Genomic DNA, 27,622 nt, shown 5'->3' on the forward strand with positions numbered 1-27,622 from the left:
ACTCAGAAGCAGAAGGGGATGCTGATAAACCCCCCTCCCCTCTTGCATATGCATGTGAACGTGAATCGTTGTTTGCACGGCAAAACTGTTTTTAACCTGGATTTACAGCCTCTAATATCGACATTTCACACTTTTGCTATCACTCTTCCTGACCAGTGGCATTCACTGTGCTGTAGAGCTGCTTCACTAAGCATCATGTTGATTCATTTCAGTAATGCCTTTATTTTTGAAAGGTTGCAGTCAATGTTCAGCTACAATAATCAATCAACTAATATAGTATCTATTACCCGACTGATATGGATCTTTGGAGGTCGATGCTGGTACCGATATTAGGGACCAAAATGTTACCATTATCAATATTTTGACTGATATATGTAATTTATAAAAAAATGGGAATGATTATTAAGATGTCTTTATTAAACCCTTATGGCAAAGAAAAGTAATTGAGGCTTGATATTTTACAGTTCAACCATAAACTTTATTATAAACAACTATAAATGAAAAGAGTGGCACTTGAATTAAGAAAAGAAAAATACTTCTTTTTGTAAAATATAAACATAAATGTAAATCTTTTCCGTCATGTGTATTCTGTAAAATAAGAAAATGAATACCGGCACATATCGAAAACGGCAAAAACCAATACATCTGTGAAGAGCTCACATCAGCGGATGTTAAATCGGCTGCAGTAGTATGTTCAGGAAAACACAACATACTGTGGTGTGCCTGGTTCAGATCTGCTCTCCTTACGCGGCCTCCACAGGGTCTGGGTGTGTGGATGGCAGGAAGTAAAGGTCAACATCTCCATTATAGATGAGGTTCAGCGGAGTCGACCAATTGTTAAATGTTATTTCCACACGACAGCTGTGCCTGAGCATTTTTGATCGATAATGCAGCAGAAACATCCAGAAATTCTTTTTCGGTGCATGTTTCCTGTGACCATGAATTAAAGCAGGTGTAAAAGACGAGATGATGCAAAGCCTCGACCTACTGGGTGTTTCACTCTGAATATGTCAACATGTTTGCAAGGAGGTTTGTTTTCGGTTGCACTATAAATTTTGCCCGGTGACTTTCTCCCTGACTTGACCGACAGGAAAAAACAATACGTGGTCATGCAAGAAGTCAAGTGAGGGATTCAAATCTGCTCAAGAGGCAGTGGTGAATGTGCAGAACGGAAAATTGTGCAAAAAGATTGTTGTGTCAGGGACATTTGTCTCAACGAGAGGTCACTTCCTGTTTTTCCACATGATCGGACAGGCTCCTTTGTTCTGACCTAGCTTCGTATCTACTGTAACTATCGAGTAAACTTCAGTGAGGGACACAAAAACCTTGTTTCTTTAATAGAAGGAAATTATTGAAAATATAAATAATTTACTGACATTTCTTGATTTTATTTAAAATTTTAAAAGCTCTGTTTTTGTGATGTGTGCATGCAGAGTGTTGAGTCAACCAAAATGATTTATGTTAATCTTCAGGGCAAACACTTCAATGTATTTATTCATACAAATGCATAATATAACAAATATGTGTTCTTTCATTTCACTGATGTTTACGAGCTCTTGCAAAGTGCACTGGTATAAAATAAGGAAAAAACAATAGGAGAGGAAGAGACTGAGGAACAGAACAACATTGATATGGTTCACTTTTCAGACAACTGCATTATGATCTAAAGTGTCACCTGTGACACTAAAAGTCTTGTCATTGCAAAAAGAATGTAATGTATTTTTGTGGTCACTGAACTCTTGTTGATTCAGGACAGATGGTCAGTAGTTGCATGGTGCAAAAAATAGTACCTGACTCTTAATACACCACAAATGTAAAGAACGCTAATATGCATAATAGTGGGGGTGTATTTTATGTAACTTTCTGACTCTTTCACCGAAAGCAGCACACTTGTAGTATGCTAACGCAAATAGCAGGCTGACTTCCCAGAGACTCACATGTAAGCAAACACTTAACTGTGGCTGTTGCACCATCAAAACTGGCCCTTTAAGATTCGCCTGAGCTCTGACCAAGTGTTTTGCTTAATCCTATTTATTTTTAACGCATTTTAAAAGGCTCTGCACACAGCAACAGTAACCCCACGAGCTTCTTCACCAAGTCTTCTTCTCTACTAATAGAAGCAACTTTTCTTGCAGACGACGGAAACGCCTGCATGTGCCTCAGCTGTGGCCGATGTTTGTTGTCGTGTTACACACTAACTGTGAACTGCTGCTTCATTAACATGGAAACTGGGAATCAGTCAATACCTGGCACATGTTTTTTTATCAGTATGTTTAAGATTCATCTCGACCGCTTCCCATCTGCTTGGATGAGAAGCTTGTATAAGGTTTCCTGTGTCAGAGATTAGATGTGTGCTTGCTCATGTGTTGAAAGGTGTGTGTGCGTGTGTGTGCATTTGTAAGAAAGTGCTGAAGGAGAGTTGATGTAAGCCGACACCTGCTGACGCTGCCGTCCTCTCTCGTAGCAATGGGGAGGGCAGGAAGAGGACCTTGTCTGGGTGCAGCAACGACTCGGTGAGCGGAGGTCTCCCCCCGACCCCACGCAGGGTCTCCTGGAGGCAGAAGATCTTCCTGAGGGTCGCTTCGCCTATGAACAAGCCATCTGCATCCATGCAACACCCAGGTCTGGTAACACAATCCAACAGCTCAGGCGAGACACAACATGATGCACAATGAACAAGCTCTGAATAATCCACAAGTGCATAGAAGATGAGTACAAGGCAGAAGGAGCGCTTGGTTTTTGTGGGAAATTACTTTTTTGAAACATCTGACTTCATATTTAAATGCATACACGTGAAAATCAGGAAGGGTAGAAAGAAAAGAAGGATTTTCACAATTCAACCTTGTAGGAAAAACACTGATGAAGGAGCTTGTGAAACTGATCCTCCTCCCTGTTGCCGTGACCAGTTTATTAGGCTTTCTCAGCGTACCCAGGGAATTCTAGAGAAATGTAAGATCATCTAATCTAAAAACATCTCGGCTTACCGATTATTCAACAAGTCTTGCTTTTTCTGATTTCATTTTGATAGAACATGTTGCTCTTTTAAACAGAGCAGTGGTGCACCGGGTTCAGACAAATTAGAATTAAAGTGATGATGCTGCAAAATATCTGGTGACATGCTTTCAACGACAACAACAACTGAATCGGAACAACCTATTTTTATTTTTGTAAAGCTCCTGTCCTCATATTTAATTTGTCTGTATCCAAAGAGCTTTACACAACTAATACAGTGTTTCCCCTATAATAGCACAGACCAGTCCACATAGGATCCCAAAAAGTGTTTTTTCAATAACAAAACGAGCAAATAATAATGCCAACAAAATAGCAAGTGGCAAAATTTCCATATCATGATGCAGCGGTGAAAAGATGAAGCAATGAATCACGCTGACTGTGTTCTTGATGTGCCGTTTTTGCAAAGGTCATAGGTCACACAGCTTATTGAGTGAAGTTTGCTCGCTGCTTTTGAGTTTCTGAGCGTGCAGTGTTTTTCCACTCTGTGCACCTTACTATTTATTTATTTATTTGGGAGCGCGGAAAGAAGAGAGGATTTCACTTAGAAAAAACAAATTCCTATAAATATCCCATCAAAGATTCCTACAAAGATTCTTAAAAAGACACCACACATCAGATATGCAGTACATTGCACAAGACGTCAGAGAAAAATATCTGGCTCTGTAGCTGCTAAATGGTCCAACTGCTGTTGCAGGGTTGGGTGATTATTCTTTGTGAACTCATTATTGCAGACAAGGTCTTTCATATTACGCATCATTATTTATGATCGTTGAGTTGAAGCGGTGTTTTCCACGTGTACTCTCTGTTGATGTTTTATGCTTTTTGTGTTTTAGATCACTGTGATGCCAGAGAGCTGCTGCCTCTCTCTCCCAGCAACTCCATCTCTGGACTGGACCCTTTTGGGCGTCCGCTGCCGTTTACGGGCGGCCCGCTGTCCGGGGAGCGGCCTAAGAAGACGGCCGCGGACTACCGGGGCCTGTGGAAGACCGCCATCCACCAGCAGATCCTTCTGCTGCGCATGGAGAAGGAGAACCAGAGACTGGAGGGTAAGCATCAGTCACTGTTGGGCACATAATAACTATAATAACATGAGGTCACATGAAAAACAAACGGGAAGAACAAAATGTCTGCAGTCTTGTTGTGATTGGATTATTTGATGTTCAGTGCATTTGTTTGTGTGCAGACACTGGTGGATTTTATACTGTGTCATGGGGCTGCAGCTGCTCACACTGGGTCTTACTGTTGAGATTTATCTGCCTGTGAAGATATTTATTACAGTCGTAAAATGTTCACACTCACTCATCACGACACGCTCTCACACTTAAAGTCTTGTTGTTGCCAACTGATGCTTTATGAGTGTGGACGGGGACAGAAGCTACAGCGTTGGCGACTCTTTAAGCTTTTCATTTCTGTTTATGGTCAGAAGTCAAATGCTGCCATGTTGGTTTTGGATTCTGGAGCACGGTTATATTTAGAGCGACACGTTGTGGTGTTGTGACAGTGACACACATTTCAACACATGCAGATACACAAACATCCATGCATTCAGTAGATGAAGTGCGTGAAACTAATTCTCCTTCATGAGAAAACCACCATAACAGTGTTAATATTTCAGACTTCAATAGAATGACATGATGCACAGCAGCTTTTGTAAAAACACTCCCCTCTACTGGCCTAAGATATTAATGGTCTCCTCCTATCCCTCACAACCACTCCACTCTCAACAGGAAGTTAAAAACAAGAGCAGGAGTAGGAAGGAGAGGATGTTAGAAGTTGACTATCTACCTTTTTACATTAAAAAGGGATCTTTAAAAAGTAGCCGCATGAAATAAACAACTCTACTTTGTAACTGATAAAAGACAGAGCACCTCCAAGGTTTCCCGTCAAGGCCCGGCATTCCTCTTAAAAACTATAATATTCATAAATATTAATACCAGTCCCTTAAATGTGGCAGATTTTTTTCCATCAAGATCCTTGAATTATTCTATGTGAAATTAAGAAAAATGTTGAAAAACGTCCTATTTCACATTGTTAAAGAGAGTGAAATACAAAATCCTGGATCCACCCCCTGATCATCCCTCCACCAAATGCCGTGTTACTCCATCTAGCATTTATTTCATAATCTTGATTTTAATCAAGTTCTTTCACCCGGAGAAAAGTAGGAGTGACAGAAGAGTTTTTTGGGATGCAGCTGCTCGTCGTCTTTATGATTCTTTATACCAACACATCTCTTTCCTTTTGTTTGCTACTATGACACCAATGCTGGTCTGAGAACCTAACAGTGAATAAAGCTTTTCAATAGAAGGTAAGAGATATAAGAAGAAGCCCTTGGGATGGAAGTCAGGTGCTTTGCATGACTCTGGGTGTTGGTTTTTAAATGAATTCGATTCTGCTTATTTTGTTTGCATGTTCAGGGACGATCGTGCTTTATGGTAGTTTGTTGTATCTCTCTCCACTGATGTAGCTTCTCCATCATGTTTTCAGCTTAATAAAGATACTGGTGTTAATGTGGGTATTTTGGCTTGTGTAGTCTTCCCATGACAACTGGTGACATAAGATGTTGTTATTCGTCATTTAATCAGCTACAAAGGCAACAAAACAAACAGAAGGGCTTTGTGCTTTTCTAGTGCAGCCTTCTTTGCTAGTCTTGATTTTCTGGGACGACAAGAGGATCTTATTTGACGAGATGACGTTGAATATGTTCCTCTCATCTGTTTCATCTCCTTTTCTCTTTTTCGGGCGACTGTCGCGCTGCAGCGAGCAGAGATGAGCTGCACATCCGCAAGATGAAGCTGGACTACCAGGAAGTGGGCCAGTGCTCCAAAGATGCACAGGCATTGTGGGAGAGAAAACTGACAGCCCCCGGCCGAACGACGGTCCTGCAAGACAAGGAGGAGGTGTATCGCGCTGTCTGCCAAGGTGAACGATGTGTGTGCAGGAAAGTCAGAGGAATGGGAAGTGAAGGCATGATTCCTGATCCAGTGAACACCTGGGGTTTTGAATGACCATATGGACTGGTGGTTCCAAGGGAGGGGCCAGGGGGCTACTGGCACAAGCTGACATCAGATTGGCCCCTGAGGTTTCCCCTGTCCCAATAAATATGACGATTTGTTGATCTTTTTTTTTCCTACGCTTTTTGGTGGCTGCGTTTTTGGCTCCTGATTGAGGAAAATCCTTAATCCGCCACTGACCATATGTAATCTTCATATTTGTGTGCAGGTATTCCAAAGAGCAGGCATGGGGAGGTCTGGCTGCTCCTTTCCCATCAGCACCGGCTGCGTAACAGACTCCCCCAGCGTCACCACGCCCCGGACACACCTTACCAGGATCTCCTGAAGCAGCTCACCGCACAGCAGCACTCCATTCTGGTGGATCTAGGTGTGCACAGGATTATACATAACTTTTGAAATTTTAAGACAGCTTCAGCCTCAGCTCTATAAATAGAAAATCTGTGTCATAGGATTATTCGTACTTGTAGTTGGGGGTGAACTTGAATGACAACACGTTATGAAATCCTCCCCAGTGCCTCTTCTTGTCACGTTGAAATCTCACAGAAACCTCACATTTACTGAATATCTCGTGTCCCCCTCCTCAGGCAGGACCTTCCCCACCCACCAGTACTTCTCAGCCCAGCTGGGTGCAGGGCAGCTCTCCCTCTACAACCTCCTGAAAGCCTACTCTCTGCTGGACACAGAGGTACACACTGTAATCCCCTTCCCCACAGTAAATCACCGCAAGGCCACAGTGTGGGGTGTGTCATGAAAAATGTTTTCTCTGTGCCGCACAGGTCGGCTACTGCCAGGGAATCAGCTTTGTGGCTGGAGTCCTGCTGCTGCACATGAGTGAAGAACAGGCCTTTGACATGTTGAAGTTCCTGATGTACGACCTCGGCATCAGGCGACAGTACAGACCCGACATGGTCTCTTTGCAGGTCGGTGGATGGATGGGCCTCTTTAACGTTTTGTTCGATTTTTTTATGAATTACTCTGTGGAAACAAAACTCCCAACAAGATAATTCAGGGTTTACGATTGATGTATTGTTTTCAACAGACTTTTAAAAAATAGACTGTTGTATTAAGCGCTGTCCTCTTGTTCATATGCAAAAAGAAATTCTCTCAACATCGAAGCCACTAGGATTATAAAAAGGATACAGTGATAAACAGCGATGCAAAGTTATGACCAAAGGGTAATAAGATTAAACGGTAACGTACAGTTTCCCCAGTATTGTAGTTCTTCTCTTGAAAAATATGCGCAGAGTTAAGGAAGCATTGGAGTTCAGATTAATATATTATTATACAATATATATATATATATATATATAATCATGTAAAGAGTCAGAACATGGTGATTTAAAGGGAATTCTGTTTTGACTGCAACAGTCCACAAAATGTCCACTAAAGGTCCTTCTTTAGCCAATAAAAGGCTCAAATTAAATTCTGGGTCTGTGCTAAGAGTCTGGCAACATTACACATGTCTCGCTCAACGAGAAGTCGGCCCCATAAGATTACACTGCTGCCTCTGCTGCAGTGTCGTCTGGCGGAGGTGATGCGGGCTGATTCGAATGGTTCCTCTTTGTAGGAGGTTACGTTTTTTGTTTGTTCGTTGGTTTGTTGGTCAGTTTGTCAGCAGGATTCCATCAAAACTATCTAACAAAGTGGTGGAGTCAAGACTTTTAAAAAAATATTTTCACCAATTTGTGGAGTGTCAAAGTTGTTGCAGATCCATATAAAAATATGTAACTAGCCGATTTAAATGTGGTTTCATAGGGTTTCACCCTGGTTTTCAGGCGGCTACACACCTGTAACTACCACCAGTGTGTAGCTGAGATAATGTAATGTGCCTTACTTATAAGCCTTGTTTGAATTTACTGTCAGGCTCTGGCTCCACTGAGTGCCATTCTAGTTGTATATGTAGGTTTATAACCTATTTACCGGACTCTTACTGCACATTGAGTTTTTATCTCTCAACTGCCTGCTGTAAAAAGCCCCCCCCCCTCACCTCTGTGGGTTGTTAGTAATCCACAGCAAACAGTAGTCGAGTGTCTCCACCTCTTTCTGAAACCACACCTGCCTGCTCTGTCAGCCCCTGTTAAACATCACCTCACTGGGCTGAAATCCTCGGCGGGCGTGGTAATGTTTAATCTGCGTCAGGTAAGCATTTAGCCACGCTGCCAGATCCTGCTTCTCTCAGCACAGTCGCAGTTGTGCTCCTTTTAAGAACCAGTCCAAAACGTTTTCTCAAAGAACAGGGACGTCTTTTTGCCATTTCTCTTGAATGGTTGAGTTGGAGGACGTGAAGGTATTACTCGTGTTATTTCTAACCGTCAGGAAACCGTAAGAGTGTTAACAGGCTTGTTTTGGCTCGACCTCACTTCTGCTTCTCGTTTCTGTTCGCTGTGCGTTTCACTGCTCCCTGATCACTGTCAGTTGTCAGAGTGTCCGTATAACTCATCAAATTCTTTGGGCCTTGGGAGGTGTCTGAGCAAGTCTTTAAAACAACATGCGCTCTCTGCCTGGGCAAAGGTTCATCTGACAGCAAGTATAATACTCAGATCGCCCTTTAAACTCTTTCTCCCCGGCAGATCCTGATTTACCAGTGTGTTGTAGCCGAGCATGTTTTGACCTGTATGAGTGTTATTTAGTTTTGTGTGTTTATGTCTGTGCACGCTGTCCATGTTCCCTCAGGTTCAGATGTACCAGCTCTCCAGACTGCTGCATGACTACCACCGCGAGCTGTACAATCACTTCGAGGAGCACGAGATCTGCCCGAGTCTCTACGCCGCGCCGTGGTTCCTCACCCTCTTCGCCTCACAGTTCCCCCTCGGCTTTGTGTCCCGCATCTTTGGTATATTTTTAGAACAATGGCTCCTGTGTTTCCTCACGCACACACAAATGCTTGTCAGCACAATACAAGAGGTTTATATTTAAACAGCCTCGTAAAACAGTTACAACTTAAAGGTGAAATGTGTGAAATATTCAGTTTTTTATTTTTTGTGTCTTTGTGGTTTTTTTGGTGTCTTTCTTCAGATTTTGTGTTTGCCCAGGGGACTGAAGCGATCTTTAAAGTGGCCCTCTGTCTGCTGAGCAGCCATGAGGGGGAGATAGTGGAGTGCGACGGCTTCGAGAGCATCGTGGACTATCTGAAAACGACACTTCCCAACCTCAGTCAGACGCAGATGGAGCAGACCATTGCAAAGGTACAAAGTGCAAAGTTAATAGGAAAAACACTCTCAGGTTTACAAATAATAAAGCCCAGTGAGCCGTGTAAAGGTAATCCTCAGTGGATGATTGGCCACCGGTTAAAAGCTGCTCGTTTCTTGTGATGGTGGAAAATGCAACTCATGATATTCTTATAGTGTAGTTAAACTGAATCAATTTCAAGACAAAGCTATAAACCTATTTCATCCATACCCGTCATTGGCTCTGTCAGATCACATACTGCACAGTGGCCTAATGTGGAGAGGAGAGCAGATCGAAACCACATGAGACTTTTTATTTTCAGATTTAATGCAAATAAAACTTAATCAACGGCAATTAAATGTAATGTGCTGTCACAGTATATAGGAGAGAGATTGCTCTGCTTGTGTGTGGATACCTGAGCCCGTCAGGACCAGTTGGTTGGGGGGAAACAAATTCTAAATGCTATTCAGGCTCAGGACGGGTTGGGTTCGGTAATGTCTACTTACAATCTGACGTCTAATTTTACTCTGCATCTGCCTCTAATTAGTGAAAATGTCGGATTTGGGTCAGGTTCAGGGAAAAACAGCACGCCTGTCGGGTTTGAGTCGGGCTCAGAAACAAGCAAAAGTGTTATTGTAGTATTTGTTCAGCCACTGGCATAACTTTTTTTGTGTTGAGTTTTTCAAATTTGTATGTGAGTAAATTCTACAAATATTATCCAGCAAATTAATAAATACCAATATGAAGCTGGCTGTATTGTACATTTTTTGTTCTGTCAACAAATCAAATGAAAGTGCTGGGTCAGTTCCTCCCTCAGTAGTTTTCGGCTTCCCCAGCCTACATGTGGCCCTCAGCCCAAAACCCATTTGTTTGTAGTGAAGAATTAAATATTTTTAAATTGTTCACAAATATGTATTTAAAATTAAAAAAAAGCTTATTACCTAAGACACCTGGGCACTGTAGTTTTTAGGAAAAGCCCACAAGTAAATAGTGCAGCAGCAGAAGAACAGTGTAATGTGTGATTGACTCAAAATAAACTACAGTTTGTGTGTTCATGGTAATGAAGCAACATGTCATCCAGTGCATCCATATCCCTTGAACAGGTCTTTTCCAGAGATTTAACAAGATGAGTTTTCTCTCTATACAGCAAAATGTCCTTTAACCTTATAACTATATATAACTGATGGCATCTGTCTGCCCGTGTGACCTTCTGTTTACCAGGTAATGGACATGGACATCTCCAAGCAGCTTCATGCGTACGAGGTGGAGTACCACGTCCTTCAGGATGAGATGATCGAGGCCGGGCCGCTGCCCGATGACTCTGACCGGCTCGAGAAACTTGAAAAGACGAACACTCAGCTGAAGAAACAGAACATGGACCTTTTAGAAAAACTTCAGGTAAAGAAGAGAAAAATAAATCTTTTTATCAGCCGCCACATCAGTGATTTGGGGAAAAAACTAAATTGTAAATAATATCTATTATTTCAAAGCTACATCATTGAGAGATGTTGTGTGTAAATGTCATGATGGACTGGTGAGTTTACACATCTCCACAGCTGCCACTGGTAGTGTCTCAGACTGCCCATAGATGGCGCTAAAACATAAGTTAAAAACACATTTAGAGCGAGAGAAAGACAAAGGAATTTACTGCTTTATACACGTTGAAATATTCTTATGTCACTTTGATCGGTAACATGTAAATCTGTGCACGTTCTGCATATTAATGAAGGTCACAGAGTTGATCTCTGATGTGACAAAGACAAACAGAATCCTGGTGTTTAGAACTTGTTTCTTTATCAACACAAGCCAATAATTTACACTATAATCATGTTCGGTTGCACTTTATTGTCGAGATTTTGAAATAGGATCAAAGAACAAAGTCACACTTGTGTTGGTTGCTAGTTGCTGCTGAGCTAGAAATCTTGGTATCATCCCCTGTATTTACTGAGGTACATGGTGTGTGTCCTCCAGGCTGCGCGGCAGAAGATCCAGACCCTTGAGACCAGCATGGAGACCTTCCTTTCTCGGGAGAGCAAAATGAAGCACATGATTCGCTCTCTGGAGCAGGAGAAGGCAGCCCACCAGAAGACCATAGAACGCATGCGCTCGTGCCTTCCCCTCGACACCCTGACAGATGTGGAGATGACCCAGATCAAAACAGGACCCAACGGGAAAGCCAAAACTGCAGCCAAGAAGCCCTGATGGCAACCAGGGGGCTGCCTGGCTGCTCTGGGCAGACGCTCAGAAAAGGAAGACTGAAGTGAACAAATGGAGACTGCTTAAGTGGAGGGCTGCTCAGCTCCACAGCTCTTGTTGTGCTGCTGCTGCTGAACAAGAGCGGCGGTGGCGTCTTGTAAATGTGCGATGGCTGGACTTGAGACGTGCAGCCTGTATGGGAAAATGTATAGGTGATGTTTGTCAGCAGATAATAAGAGTGGTGGGAGGATGGCTTCAGTCACATTAGCGAACAGACTGTTCCATCAGGGCTGCTGCTCTCTCTCATCTTTTTCACTGCCAGTTTGGAGGTGAGATGCACAGCATCCCTCCGTGTTCACATCTCTTGGTAATCACAGGGACATTTTCTAAGTGATTGACATAAGTGAGCAATGTGTCTGCCTCTGCAAATCCTTTTTCACTACTGCCTTCATGTATTTACTACCAGTAGCAACACAGAGCAGGGAACAGAAGGTGCCTGCTGTCAACAATTTGGACCTCAGGTTCAACGTATAGCCATTACCAGTGTGCGCGATCCAGGACCCGGTGGTTTTTCTTGTGTGTGTGTGTGTGTGATGGAAACTCTGCCTCAGGCTAATCACATGGCTGTGTTATAACCTTTTTATTCACTTGAAATGTTTGTGAATGTATTTTTCTCTCCAAAGATCATTGTAAAATAGATTCTATTCTGCTTTTCTCCACAGAGGCACCTGGGCACACGTCTTCCATATTTTTCTCTTTTTTTTTTGAACTTCAGCCGCAGTATCTCACCGCTCATCTCTCAGCCCCGCCCCAATGCTGTCACTTGAGAGTCGAGTCTTTATTACTTGCGCTGCTTTTTAAGGAGGAAGTGTTTCTTCCAAAGCTCAGGCAGGATGTGATGTCGCATGCCTTCTCAGTTTCCTGTGTGACTGACCGCGGTGTCGCCTCGTTGCAGCACCACTGAGGCAAGAGTTCACACGCCCCCAGGAGGCACCGAAAAACAGACGAAGGTGGAGGGGCCGTCTGAATGTAGCTTACATCACAAGCTCCAGTTCTGAAAAATCGTTATGACTTTTTGTTTCTGCCGGCCCGAGATTTGTCAGAAGGTCTCCTACTGAATGTGGGACGACGAGCAGCTACAGTTGCCTGGCTCGAGATTTGAACCCAACACATATCAGCAGTTGCATTGATTTCTGTCACATGTACAAAACTTGCCATAAACTCAAGGGCTTTAGTTGAGAAGCAAGACTGCAAAGCAAATAAGCACGTAAAGACGTTTCAGTTTCCTTTTGATACATTTCAGATACTCTGCGCGCGCGCACACACACACACACACAAACAACACGAGCAGTGAACTGGCTGAGTAGGAGCAGACAGTTTATATTAATTCAAAGAGTGTCCCTGGCTCTCTCCTCACTTTTGTTTTATCCCACCTCTGTGTCTGATTCACCATTGCCAGGTCTTGATTGAAAGCAATACAGGCCCATGCTTTCATAAAACCCCCCCGAACATTAAAACCAAGGTGATGTCTATCAAGAAAAACAAAGAATACTTTCTCAAAATGTCTGTCAGACGTCCTGTCCTTGGTGACAAGTTGTGGTGACACATTCATGTCGAAAACTTTTATCCTCCGACTCCTTCTGCCGTGCAATGCAACATGTTTGTGTTCAGCAGTCCTTGCGTGTTTTTTTTGCATATACACCCACAGCACTTGCCTACTCTGCAAAGATGGGCGAGCTAATTGACTCAAAAGTTTGATGGGCTGATAAATGCGGCCTGACGTTCCCCGTCAGCAGGAAATGCTCTTGTGGTTATTGAGGTGATGATGTAAAAAGTTGGCACCAAACTTCTCATAAATAATAGAGAAACGGTGGCCTCCGAACAGCAGGGATCCTCTCAACGCTTCAGGAAGTGAAACATATCAAACGGCTCGTCTTGAAATCAGTTGAAGGATACGTGGGACACACGCCTGCTGACAGCTTTCCTACCTTCCTTCTGCTTACGTCGAGTATTTGTTCATAACAGAAATTAACCATTGAACCAAAGATGTGGTTGCTCTTTTGCGAAAATGAAAGGATGAATGAGAAATGAATGATTTCACCCAAAAATGCCGTGATGTGTTGTACGTTATATGCGAAAACTTTTTTGTCACTACACCTGTCCAGCCTTCTTTAGGTTTGGAGACAGAAGCTTGAAAGAAAATACCAAATATTGGTAGTAAAAACTTGACACTAAAAAAATAATTGTAATTGTATACTCATTATTACATGATTTTTATTTCTTCTTCAGCTTATTCTATAGTGCCATAACTGAATGTTGGCCTTTATTCTCCATCAACAGAGATTGGAGGCCGTTTTGTCGATATCTAATGTAAAGCACTTGGTTGTAGTCAGTGAAGGGTCTTCATTTTAGATCAGGTGCTCTGAGTCCTGACTACTAAATAGTGCTTATATCACTGTTTTCAGACTGTCAACATGAGGGCTGCACACAGGAACTGTCATGAATACTTCAATAAACCTCACCTTGCCTTGTTTTCTGTCTGAATGTCCTTCCTGCCCGGTAGGCTCTCATAAAGAAATCATGTTCCCCTACTGGTCTACAAGGTAGCACACCTAGTGTAGGACACAGCCTCAAGCTGAAAGGGTCTGTGTGGATGCATTATTACATAAAAGGCCAGGGTAGGCCTTAACAGTTTTAGATCTCTATTTAAAGGCTGTTTTAACGCCTTGGGGAGAGAGAGGAGCAGCTATCAGAGGGGAAATCCACAGCAGGTTGTGTGAAACATTTAAACTGTATATTTCTGAAGTAGCAGCTGTGGATGAAATTTAGAGTCATCAAATGCTTGACTTCTGATAAAAGAGCTGTTGGCCCATTGGGTGAAATTAGAAATATCTCTGGTTTGATGATGTGGATCATTGAGAACAAACCAAGGTACTTGACAACTACTACTACCCAGCAAGTTGGCTCAAATAATGGATAGACAGTACATAAACCCTAAATGGTAGAAATGGCGAATGTTAAAAATATTCCCAAAAAGGTGTAAAAAGCTAAAAACTGTTAAACTGTTGAAATGGTAAGATACATGGCTAGACAAACTCCTAAAATAGACACAGTTATAGATAAACAGTAGAAATAGCTAATGTCAAAAGTATGCTGTAAATAATGAGGAAGCTAAAAACTGTTAAATTGTTGAAATAGTTACCTAGGGTTATAAACGAATTCCAATAATAGATAAAAGTAAGAGACAGCCAATGTTGAAATATAACCTAAAAAGTGAAAAAGCTACAATGGAAGAATGTTGAATGAGCTCATGTAAAAAGGATTTGGTGAAGAATGAAAACGCAAAAAATGTATACGCTGTTGAATTAGCAAATAAAAGTATAAAAGTATTGAAACAGCTACAAGTAATTGAGAGGAAACTAAAACTAATGGATAAGTGGTTTAAACAATGAAGTAAAAAGTATATGGGTGCTTGTAGAGCCCATAACTTTGCCAAGGCAAATATTTGATCTCACCATGTTAAAGAAAATGAAAAAGATCCATCATCCCCTCATTTTTCCAGATCAAACTTTGAATGGGTTCTTCCTCGGGTCACGCTCCGCCCCTCCACAAAACTTCATGGAAATTAGTAATTAAAAAGAAATTAGTAAATAGACCGCTACAACAACGTTAACAGTAAATCACAAAACTAGAGCAGGGCAATTCAAAGTACAAATATGGATGAGTGCAAGTGTACAAGTATATATCAAGGTGGTGCAAGGAATGCAACCAGAGAGATTATTACCATTAAAGGGATAGTTCACCAAAAACAATGAAAATTCACTCATAATCTGCTCTGCTGATGGACGGGTGGGTAAAGTGTCTGAGTCCACACAACACTTTTGGAGACTCAGGGGTAAACAGCGTTGCAGCCAAATCCGATACAATTGAATTAAATGGTGACCACTTCTTCAAACGTAATAAAACAACAGGAAAAAAAACATAAAATCCCTCCATACTGCTCCTGTGGTGTCATCCAAGTGTCCGTAAACTCCGTCATTCTAATTCAAATCTAAACTGCGTTATTTACACCATGTTTTTAGCCCATATGTCGGCCACGTTCACGTTCGAGCACACACTTGTTTAGGCCATCTACACATTAGCAGCTCAGTTTTTTGAAAAGAGGATAATAACACTATTCACTTTAGTATATAAAAGTAAAATGTATGTAATTTTACATCCTTCAACACATTCTCCTCCTCACCTATAAATCCCTCCATGCGCTTACCCCCCAGCACTACACCCCTGTACCTCATAACCTATTTTGTCTTGGGACACGGGTTTGCTATCCAAACTCATCACCGGGCCTGCGAACTGATGGTGACAGGACATTTGTTTTATTTCCTTTACCTTCGCCTTCATGACTCTGTGAAGCTGCCCTGCAGGTGCCTGTATAAATCCAAGTCATTACCATTAAATATCATCCCGTTCAAATTAGCATGATGAGTGGCATCAGTGAAGGGCTGCTTGAGATTATCTGATGGTGCTTTAAGGGTAGATGCCCTCGTAAACCTTTGTTTAATCCGTAGTCCGGGGATATGGAGCCAAGCGAGAGCCCAGCAACTGCTCCATCCGCCAAGGAGGGGCTTTGAGAGATAGCAGCCATAAGACCAGTCATTGTTTTCCTGGGAGGGTCTTACCCAGAAAGGACTGCTCTGATCAGCCTCTGCCAAGCCTGGAGCTTGTCACACATAAGACACACAAATGACCGCCAACCAGGAGCCTATCGCACACTAAACAAAAGGGGCCACATTCCTCGCGTATTCCCACACGGAGACACATCCTGCAGCAGGGGAAGAGTGGGATTCTGGGAGTCCACTGGGGATTGGCTGAGAACGACACTTCCTCTGCCGAGGGCCTTATCGGCTGTTTGTGTTTCTCTCTCTCTCTCTCTCTCTCTCTCTCTCTCTCTCTCTCTCTCTCTCTCTCTCTCTCTCTCTGTGTTGTCAGTATCTTTGCCCCTCAATCCGTCTCTACCTCCCTCTCCCTTCTCATCCCTCCCATTGGATTTGTGAAGACTGGTCTGAAGTTTTGGTCTCATATTTACTGTGTTGTGTGACTGACAGTGATGCAGCGATGAAGATGTCCAGACAGGTACCTCAGCGAGTGACAGAATGAAAACACAAAATGACAAGTGTCAGTGCTCAAGCAGAGAGATACACACAGTGTTGTTGTTCTCAGGCAGCCCTCGATAAGATATTTGTCCGTGTGTGTGTGTGTGTGTGTGTGTGTGTGTCTTAAGGGCATTGGACCACAGTCTCAGCAGAAAGGGAAGAGCGAGCTGACAGTGAGAGCTGGTTGCAGTGAGGGAGTGAGGGGGTTGAGAAGAGAGAGTGGGGGAGGACGAGGAGGAGGAGGAGGGAGGAGGTTAGAAAGGGTCCTCCTGCCTTATATGGGAATTCATACCGCTCCGCTTGTGGCGCAGTCTAAAAGCTGGAGTCAATTCAGTAGAAAACACTGGGCTGCAGCGGTCAGTGCAAAACAACTACAGGTCATCCAGTGCTCAACTTTTTACTGCACCACGATTATCTGCGATTCAAATCGGCACCGTGGTCTGGAGGCGAAACACACAAACAACACACAAGTGCAGAGCTGTTATTAATTCTTATCTGAGCGGCATTGGGCTCGGAGTCGTGAGACAGAGACTGGGAGGAGGTGAATTTGGATGGATGCGGCTGGAGGGGGAGGTGGTGGTGGGGGGGAACAGCTGGAGGGGTGGGAGAGAGACTCAGATGGGCTCAACCTAACCCAGGGAGAGGAGCTGGCTCCCCCGAGGCCATGAAAACACACACACACACACACACACACACACACACACACACACACACACACACACACACACACACACACACACACACACACATTAGTGTCTGCATGACTTCAGAGGACATTACAATAAGTTATATTGATTTCCTGGAAACTTACTCTAATCTTAACCATAGTTACTATGTACCCAACCTTAATCTTAACCTGAACACAAATATACACACGCGCGCACACACTCGTCCTGTTGGTGTGATCCTTCCTTTGCATTGACTTGCATTCATAGTGGCCAGCCTTACCAAAACCATAGCCAATTCATGCCTAACCTCAATGTAACCACAGTTTACGTCTGAGCCCTAACCTTAACCAGAACCTCAGAAATGAGGTTTTGCATCGTGAGAATCGGACTTTGGTTCCCATGAGGTCTACTAGTCCTGACAAGGTGAAAAGTGTTTATGCTGGAAAAGGTCTTGAAGAGCTAACACAAATACACAGTATTATAGAGTACACACACACACACACACACATACACACACACACACACACTTCACAGCACCTCATAGTTCAGCGTTTGCAGAGGAACCCGCCGCTCCACCTCTTTCAGAACCTCTGTACTCGTCCCCTCCGTCTCTAGATCTATGAAATAAACTCTTCACTGTAGCCGCCCTGGATTCCAATCAGCTATCCACACTGCACCGCCATGCACAGGCATGCACCAGGACACACAGCACCGCCACACTGACATGTTTTGGTTAGCACGGTGACAGATTTGCTTCCTACGGAGTTCTTTTCTCTTTCTCTCTGTACCTGTCATGGATGTAGCTGCCAGAGGGGCTGATGGTACACGGCCACAGACAGTAACGTCAGAGGGAATAGGGAATAGGGCAATAATGAAGCCACAGAAGAGGCACAAACTAAACACACACACACACACACACGCACACACACACACACACACACACACACACACACACACACACACACACACACACACACACACACACACACACACTTCCTATTCCCATGACTAGTTCGGTCCGTTCCTTTGGTCCTTTCCATCAAGAGCAGCGAGAACCCACAAACACTTCCTGCAGAATCTTGTGATTAATGGCATGCTTGTCATGTCGAACCCCTCTTCATCTTTGTCCTGATCGAGAGCCACTCTTCCTCTCCTCACCTCATGCCCCCCGATGGTCTGGCAGACAGACTACCCAAAATCCCCCCGGGGCCGGCTGAAACACATGCTGGGGACTGTCGCCCGGCTTACCTGATCCAATGCTTCATTCATCTGTGAAGCCTCTGGAGGTCTGAGAAACGCACACAGTATCCTACAAATATGTATGTACATGCACACACATGCACTTTACACTGCCACAGATGTGCTGCCCATGCCTAGCCCCTGATTCCCCTTTGGCTTCGATGCTCACAGACATCTTGTGCAGGTTCACACACTCATACATGCGTACAAAAAAGAAGGACAAAAGGAGGTAACAGAAGTAACAAGTCTGAAGATCTTTATCGGGGCCATTTTCTGCACGGAGATCCCCCGGACAAATGTGACTGAAGTCCCAGGAGACGGGAACGATCAGAGTGGAGACTTTGAGCCTGAGCCCCTTCTAATCACATTATCCACTGGTTCTGCCCGGCCCACATCACCTCAGCTGTGATTAAGACAAACACAGATTGAGTGAGGAGGAGAAAGACACAGTGAGAGACACAAAGAGAGAGAGAGCTGGCAGGCGAAGAGGAGGGGGTGGTCAGACAGACAAGGAGTGAGTCAGACACGCAGATATCCTCCTACATGTGGGTCCGTCCAATAAAATAATATGTAGAGATCAAGTCCTGTAGAGATAGTCTCTGAGCTGACTTTATCTCTGCATGTGTGTGTGGGGGGTTAAGCCCAGTAAGACCTGCAGGCGTATGATATCAGCGATAAGGGACACTGGGTGTGAGGTGAGGTCGGGGGAGTGTGTATGACATCATGTAATGTGTGTACGTACATCCCTGTGCGCGAGGCCACTCAGGGCACAGACACAAAGACGAGGTGGTGGGCAGAGCCTGGATATGTATGACTCAGTGCGCTCCGGACACACTCTTACGTCAGCCACTGGAAACTCAATGAAAGCAAAGTGTTGGCTCCGAGCTGCCAGAGGTTTTCAGAGTCCACCATCACTTTGCTCCTTTTGCTAAATTACAGCCTCGGAGAGCGTCCACAAGCTCCCAAGCAGAGACGACGGGATTTGGTGATGCACGATCCTCCCCTCCCCGTTGTTCACTTCTCCGTTTTGAGTTTTTTTTCTCACCGAGCCACCCAGCTGTTCCTGCGAGCACAGACCAACACACTGGGTTTTATTATGCTCTTCTGACATTGCTGAAGTTGGGAGGGGAGACAGCTGTACTTGTGTGGCCCTGGGCGCACCCGTCATTAGTGCCAGCCTCACTCCCCTCTTCCTCCATCCCTCCCTTGTTCCAGATCCCGCTCGCCAGCTCCCTCCTACATTGTTTCCAAAACAACACCGCGCCCCTTTATAATAATTGCTGACCTAATTTCTTCCCACCTGTTCATCCATCTAAGCAAGGCGCCGCACCCTGGCACGTCTTCACCTCCTTCTGCCACAGAGATAACAACCGGTGTTGTGTTGGGGAAGAGGCTGAGTGCCGCGTGTTTGCCACTCAAGATTCTTATGAGTAGATAATTTCCAAATTGGTGGAGGGCAGGCTCACATCTAATGGTATGTGCCGACCCTGGAGCAGGACATAATCAACACCCTGTGTTCCCGAGCTCTGTTTGTCCATCATCTACGCTTCTATTACAGCCTCTTTCATTGCCGTCCTGCAATTTCTATCAAAACCTTATCTCCTGAGCTGTACCCTCACATAACCTATTGCTTGTTCTCAGAAAGCAGAACCGAAGAGCATTTACCAAGGGGAAAAAATATATATCCAAAGCTGGAAAAATACAGTACAATAGGGTCGGGCTGGGTCCTGAACACGATCAGGGTAAGAAAAAGGTGAAGCAAAGAACAGAGCACATGAGAGCGAAGTCACATGGCACAAAGGCAATTTGGCCAGGGAGCAAACGGAAATAGACCAGTGGAGCTGATGCAGGAATGGGGAACAGGAGACAGGTGAGTGAAGAGGAGGAAGAGGAGGAGGTCAGGTGCTTCTGCTGCAGGCAGGTGGGAACCGCAGGGTCTGAACTGGACTGAATGAACGACGGGTTGAATGAGCCAAACATGTTCCTCCGCCCTTATACCTCTGCACCCCTTTCTTCCCGTGATACTTAGAGGTTGATTTCCCACTGTGCGTCGTTGACCTTTTCTCTCTCGTCCTGGTTAACCCCGGTGAGTACATCCTGGTGTTTGAGATGGAGGAGACTTGGGGAGCACGCTGCGCTCACTCAAGTGAGACTGGGGTTTCACCAGAGATCATAACTAAATCCTTATTAGCCACTGGAGTGATACTGTAACACACGTCTCTCTGTTTTATCGTACACCAATATTTCCTCACGCTTTGCTCTAGCTTACTCAATTTCTCTTAAACCTTTATTTTTAGGTCCGTGCGTAAACAAGATTCAGTATGAGGTGTCAGAGGAAATTACATGATGCCAATCCCACTGTCCATGTGACATAACACCAGTGGTGGACAAGAATGCACATGCCGTATTGTCACTGTGGACGCACAAAGAGTTGACCCAGTACAACGCTTTTGTTGTCGATAAGATGCTCCGAGCCTCCAGGGGAAGAGGGACAGATCATCTCTGCGCATAGAATAAAGAGTCCGTCGACTTCCTCCAAAATGTGTCTAATCACAATGAGTGAGGTGTAATTAATGTTTCACTGGTGTGCTGTGTATGTGCAGTGGAGGACCGTGGGTGAGAGGATGTAGTGTGCGGTCTCTCTAACAAGCTCCCACTCACCCCAGTGGAGGCAGGCAGGGAAGGCTGGAGTGACTGCGAGGCTGTTAGAGCAAGTGGGTTGCGTTGGACGTGTCCATGTCTGTGTGTGTGTGTGAGTGTGTGTGTGTGTGAATTTGTGTGTGTACTTGACAGTGAGTGTGTGTTAGTGTGTGAAAAGTGTGCATGTGTGTCCTTTTGTGTGTGCTGTACTGGGATGTGGAAATTGAATGGAGCCTTTCAGTTCTACTGCTCGTCTCCCCGGGGGTGAGAGACCGGTTGCCATGGTTATCCTGGAATCCTGCCGCTAATGGGTGGGAGTTTGTGTAGCTCTGGCAACCTGGTCTGTCTAGGGTGGAATACGTGTGTGTGTGTGTTAGTGTGTGTGAGGCGTGAGTGTGTGTGTGAGTGTGTGTGTACTAGGGGGGTGTGGTTGGGTGGAGGCAACATTCTAGGACACAGGAGGTCACATATGTGAGAGCACAAGCTTTCATTCCTGTATGCTCCTGCATGTACAAATACACACTCGTATATTTATATACTTCCCATATTCCTCATACAAGTATATCAAATAAAACCAACAGTACTGCTTAATGTTGACGTTTCTATAAATTTACTATATTTGCCATTTACCATCACAAAACCCTTTGAATTAAAGTCAAATTATAACCGTGGTGGATGGCATAAACATGCAATGATGAAATAATCTCCTACTTTTACAACATTATATTTTGTCTAAATCATAATGCAGTGGTGTGTAGTTAATCCCTGCTCTCCTGTCATCCCTGTCACCATCCTTTTACCCCCAGGCTATAGTGGGATTCTTAACTGGGCACAGAGACCCCACTGAACAGACAAACACAGTGGATAGTGGATAATGAAAAGCTCCACACACAGATTCACGAAGCCACATTGTCACTGAATGCTTCCCTTGCTGTACAATTCCCGATATGATTACAGATGCTTGTCCGCAACAGAGTTACACAGTTTACTTGCAAATTGGGTCGTGTTATTCAAATTACATAATGAATTGTATACAGAGCACTTTATGTGTACAGCAGCGGGGCAGGGCATGTAATATTGTGTCGAGTATACACGCCCATGATATGCAATGTGACCAGATAATCCCGGTTTTCCTATTCCCAGTGTTCTGGTAGAAGGGCTCAGTCCCTGCTAGTCACACAGATGTCTTGGCTCCTGTTCCTCTTGGAAGACTGATCCATAGGCTGCATGAACCCCTGTGGATTTAAAGGAACTTGGCCGAGGAATTCACTCTCCACCATTCCAGTCATTATGTACAGTATGGCCAATTCACAGTAACCTGCAAACATTAAGGGGAAAAAAATGTTACTCTTGTACCGGTTCCAACGCGCAATAAAAATAGAAAATAAAAGTTAAGGCAATATTGTGGTTGCGATCACGCACAATACCTTTTGAGCGTGTGCTCGGGGCAAGAGGCCAGGGACCCGGCAATGAAATCATCTGTCGGAGAACTTGCTGTGGACAAATGATTGATGTGGTTTCAGGCAGTTTTTTTTTTTTTGTACCGAGCCCCTTTCAGAGCACACACGCCTGTGAAAAGTGCACCGGTCTCCTGAAAGCGCTGTGAGCAGAGGCTGAATCATGTGGGCTGGACTTGTGGTTAAACTCATGGGGGGTAGAGGGACCTTGCAGAACCACCCCTTGGTTCCTTTGCCAAGATTTAGGCCAAACAGTTATATAATTCAATCAACATTTCCAAGTCCAGCCACAGGCCATTTAACACTCAAACAACCATTTTTACTTGTATTGCTACCAACTAATGAGAGCGCTACTGGAAAAGATGAAGCAACTATTACATATTTTGGATGACAGGAGCTGAAGAACATGGTATTAAAGTTATATTTCCTCGGTACGGTCAGTCTCTTCACTTGTAGATGACCACGGAGCGAATGCTGCCTCTGTATATGTCCTGTTGGGTGAATATCTTATCATCTTATGTAATGCATTCCTCTTCGGTGTGCAGCTATACCAGAACGCAAAGGAGCAGTGACAAGTAAACTTAACAGATTTGCAGTTTCACAGAATCTACCGTCGCCCACTAAAATCCCAGAAACTCTCTTCTAACCAGGTCACTATGAGAGTTTCCTCTAATCCTTTATTTTGCATGTTCCCTTCTCCCCTCCCTAGCCCCCTTTTTTTTTTTTTTTGAGATTTCCACTCACTGGCCCAGACAGCCTTAGCCTTGACTCGGGGCCACCCCATGCTCTCACTGTCCAACTATTTAACTAACCGCAGTGAAACAGCTTTAATTTCAGCTTACTGCTCAGCCTGACTGAATGCAGCATCGCTTGGGGGTCTTTCTGGAAAGCCGTGGTATGGGGCCCAACAGGCAGCCAGGCAGACAAGGGAGAACAACAGCCCTGTGCAGTTAGATCTCCGAGACCCCCAGAGACACATACATCAGTCAGAGCAGCCTCCCACAGGAGCCGTTCAGTTAGTTATGGCTCTTTTAAATGCTGCTCTGCACCTCTGCTCAATACATGGAGGTGAGAGTTATTGGATAGCCAATAGTCAATGGCCAAATAAAAAACACATTAAGGACTCAACATGTTTCGAGTGAGTTGAGTGTATTGCCTGCTGTATTTTTGTTGCAGGATAGGTTTTGGTTGCTACAAAGTACAAAGACAAAGGGCTTAAAAGGAAGAAAAACAAGCCCTGTCTCTGTTTTCATAACCACTGCCCTCGTTCCTTCACAACGACATTTTACTCACCAGGTTGTATCGCAGAGGGGATGTGTTTATAAAAAAATAGACAGGTTGTAGCAAGGTCAGTCTATGTGACTTTTATAGCTGTTGGATCGCTGTGCAGTTCACACTACACAACTTGCTGTGTTGGGATTGGGAGTCGTTGCAGTCAATCAATCTTTAAGCAGGAGAAAACCCCGGCCTTGGCCCTGTCTTGCTCTCGTATTGGCTGTTGTTGCCTTCGATTCATCTAGATATTTAGCCAGCTCGAAATGAAATAAGAAATAAGCCATTGGAAAGTCCAAACTATCCAAAAGACTGCCAAAGAGCCGAGCCACTGTTTGTTTGATTGGACCGAGACCACCTCTTTTGGTCCGACTAAGTTGTGGTCAAAGGCATCTTTCACACCTGTTACTTTGGTTCAGAAGTCTAAAGGTCCGGACCAAACAAGATAGGTGTGAAGTCGCCCCTTAGAAAGTTATTTAAAGGAATAGTTCAACATTTTGGAAAATTATGAAGCAGCCATTTAGCTTATACTTCCATAAATACTGGGAACGGTGGAAAAAGCTAAAAATTGGCTCTGTCCATAGATGACTAAATTTGCCCGCTCCGCTTCTTCTTGGGCTTATCTCATCAGTCAAGTTGTGGAGTGAAATGTTTCTGTAAAACCAATCAGACTCGGAGCCAAAACCCCAAAAAAACATGATGTGAATTTTTTCCTTAACCTACATTTTAAGTTGTGGACAAAGTATATGGTAAAACAAAAAGTGAAGAGTCCATGTTCCAGCAAAGGTGGATGTGTGTGTGTATGTGTGTGTGTTTTTGCTGACACAGTAGACTGTGGATTTGTCTGGATGAAGGGGAATACATTTATGGTTTTTGAGGAGTGAGGACCCACACCAGCCACCCTAGGGTCTTGTTATCCTCTCCTATGCCTGTGCTCTTGGGGCGACTTTAATGAATACTCCTGTTCCAGCCTTCTTCTGGCTCCAGTCAGGCTACATACAGGGGCTGCAGCCCCCTCCTCCTCCCTGATTGTGCCTGCCTTGCCTGTATGGTCCCTCTACAGCAAGAATGAAGAGTAAGATGGAGACGGCAATGAGGCCTGGTGATCGAACTGAATAATTGATGCATGGAGTTCACTCGGGAACACCTCGAGAGTTTTTCTGAACACACACTGACCGCCATTTCTGAACTTGTGCTAAGACGGCGTGTCCGTTAAAAGTTTTCGAGCAGCCGTAATTACTGTACGATTCTCATATACAAACTAAAACACAGAGATTTCTTGCTTTTAAGATGTCACTGACTGCTAAATATCAAATAGGAATCAGAGAAGAATATAAATTATTGTAAACAACAGGAAAAGGAGTGAAATCAGTCTTACCATCTGGACTGATAAGAGATACCGACTGTCTCAAATGTGCACCGCTGATAGGGCCGCGCAACAAGTGCTGGGGCACCTCCAGTTACCTCATGGGTAACAGGAGTTGACAGGGTGAGACGAATAAGAAACATGAGGCAGTAACGTGAAGTGAAAAAATCTAATAACTCAATATAGTTCCCTTTTATGATATTATGATAGAAAAAAGTCAAAAGCCAATCGCACAAATGTTCTCAATAAAAGTTTTGTACTCTGAGCCGAGTCGAGGAAGAAAATGTTTTATTCATAAAGTCAAGTGAGAGGTGAAGCAACAGCTGTTGACAAAAGTGATGCTGTGAGATCTTTTGTTGGACAGTTTCTTTGATATTTTGTGAGCTAAAAAAAAAGAAAAGGACATTGATAGTGAGAGAAAATGAGAATTTGTCATCACGTAATCAGTCGGTCTGTGGTTGCATTGCATCAAGTATTTTGGTGATTTAGCTCAAACACCTCTTTTACACCAAAATTGGCATTATACAAAGGATTTTTTAAACGTGGGCAAAACCTGCTTAAAAAAGGAGATTGCCTCTTGTCCACTTGCCACTAAAGGAGTTTGCCTTTCTGTTTTTTGCCCCCAGCTCATCATGTTCCACTTTACAAATGAACCAAAAGCTGCCGCACTCTCTCACCTCGCTGTCTTGCCAAATCACCAGGGTATCATATGTCCATCACTGACGATCAGAGCCTTTAAAAACCTGTGTCTGCTGGAGAGTCATTTGACCTGGGAGTGACTGCCGATTTTAACCATTTCCATTGCAGACAAAAGCCAGATGTTAGTGGGTGTGTGTGGGTTTTAGACCAGTGGAAACGGGGCTTTATCTCTTGTTTTTTAGCTCTTATCCGTTGTGTACACGGCATTTTGGTCCTGTCTATTTCCTGTACATTTGGCAGAAAATGACAAAAACGTAGACTTTGATTAGCTGCAGAAAAGTGTTTAAAATGACTACAACTTTGTATAATTCCCATTGTATCTATGCTCCAGTCTTGAAAAGCACAACAGTTTTTCCTTATTGTATTTTTAGGAAAAGGGGAAATGCACAGCGTGTCTGCATGGTACTGTGTGTGTGTGTGTGTGTGTCTTTGAATGTGGAGGAAGGCTCAGAAAACTAACACTTCTGGAATGCCCCCCGCAGAGCGAGGACTTCGGGGTTGGATGTGTGTTTATGGGAGTGTTTTGGCAGGAAGAGGCAGGGAACCAGTCCAGAATAACGGAACAACACTGGAATGTGGTACAGCGGGGAATATCCTGAGTCAAACACGAGGCAGCCGTGGGGTCTGAGGAGGAGCACTTTGTAGAAAGACTTTTTTTGGAAAAACTGTATTTTTTAATATTAAGATGGACGACACCCAGCTAGACCGCTCACTCTGTTGTGCGGCTGACAACGAAAGGCGGATGCCTGCAATCGGCTTTCATTTGAGTGTTTTCATTTTCACACCACAACCAAATTAGAAGACCATGTCCCATGGAATATCTCTCAAACCTGTGACTCATTCACTGAAAATCTCTATCCAAATGTGAGAGCCTCAACTGTGGCGGCGTTGAAGTCACAGTGAATATGAAGTGTTAGTATTTCTCTCCAGGCTGTGCATTAGGCCGGATGCCACGCACCTTCGCCCACATGCCTCCCACGACCCAGCGCCCGTATATAGAGGGCAGAATCTGAGCCCAAGCTGCAAGCAGGCAGATAAAGACAATCTCATTGATGTAGGAGCAGCTCGCTGGTAAAAAGAGACATCTCTGACACAACCCTGCTTGCATTACCCTTGCTACAGAATCAGATTAACCACTGCAAAAATATTGTGCTAAGGCTCGAAGGCGTAGAGTCAGCTTTTACATACATTTCAGGCGGCTATGGTGTATGAATATATGTGTGCGTGCACATGGCCTTAAACCTGGTTGGTTGCCATAAACCTTAAACCGAAACACTGACAAGCAGCTCGATCCATCAATTCCTTCAGGAACCACGTCTATGCTTGTAATGACATAAATATGCACTGTGGAGCCCGTGAATGGCATGTTCCGCCCACAACGCTGTCTAGAGACAACAATCTTAATGCTTTATGGTATTTCTTTTTCACATGTGAAAACATAACCGTTTACAAAGAAAGTTCAAATGAAAACCAAACGTCTCTTTTGGGAAATCAGCCCCATACCTGGTTAGCTGCAGTCATGTGTTTTGATTATTTTTTAAATATATAATTGATACCTACAACTTCACACCCACATTACACCAAAGGACATTTGACAAACCAACATTCCTGTGCTGTATCTCGTACGTCAAATCTGCTCCCAGAAGTATTCCACCTGCTTTGTCAGTTTTTTTTTATATCGCTACGAAAACGATTTGTGCCGTGTGATGAGCAACATGTCGAGATAGGGCAGGGTGGCTTG

The 27,622-nt window shown here is 44.0% G+C and overlaps 1 protein-coding gene across 9 annotated transcripts in view; it reads left to right on the forward strand.

Moving 5' to 3' along the window:
- The window catches only part of tbc1d4 (TBC1 domain family, member 4), a 30,515-nt gene extending 16,595 nt beyond the window's left edge, over nucleotides 1-13,920 (forward strand). For 5 of the 9 annotated variants that reach the window (XM_047342707.1, XM_035175408.2, XM_047342710.1 and 2 more), the window contains 11 exons: nucleotides 2,465-2,622; nucleotides 3,846-4,058; nucleotides 5,315-5,317; nucleotides 5,770-5,931; nucleotides 6,232-6,390; nucleotides 6,608-6,708; nucleotides 6,800-6,943; nucleotides 8,697-8,856; nucleotides 9,039-9,208; nucleotides 10,413-10,589; nucleotides 11,163-13,920. In XM_047342707.1, coding sequence (XP_047198663.1) covers nucleotides 2,465-2,622; nucleotides 3,846-4,058; nucleotides 5,315-5,317; nucleotides 5,770-5,931; nucleotides 6,232-6,390; nucleotides 6,608-6,708; nucleotides 6,800-6,943; nucleotides 8,697-8,856; nucleotides 9,039-9,208; nucleotides 10,413-10,589; nucleotides 11,163-11,393 — 1,678 coding nt within the window. In that variant the 3' untranslated portion in view covers nucleotides 11,394-13,920. Of the gene's footprint in view, nucleotides 1-2,464; nucleotides 2,623-3,845; nucleotides 4,059-5,314; nucleotides 5,318-5,769; nucleotides 5,932-6,231; nucleotides 6,391-6,607; nucleotides 6,709-6,799; nucleotides 6,944-7,599; nucleotides 8,311-8,696; nucleotides 8,857-9,038; nucleotides 9,209-10,412; nucleotides 10,590-11,162 lie in introns of those variants that run through there. The other 4 variants (XM_047342709.1, XM_047342708.1, XM_047342711.1 and 1 more) reach the window with 2 other exon arrangements.
- The last annotated feature ends 13,702 nt before the right edge of the window (nucleotides 13,921-27,622 follow it).

Source organism: Hippoglossus stenolepis, chromosome 13 (genome assembly GCF_022539355.2).
Source record: "Hippoglossus stenolepis isolate QCI-W04-F060 chromosome 13, HSTE1.2, whole genome shotgun sequence".
Classification (NCBI taxonomy): Eukaryota; Metazoa; Chordata; class Actinopteri; order Pleuronectiformes; family Pleuronectidae; genus Hippoglossus; species Hippoglossus stenolepis.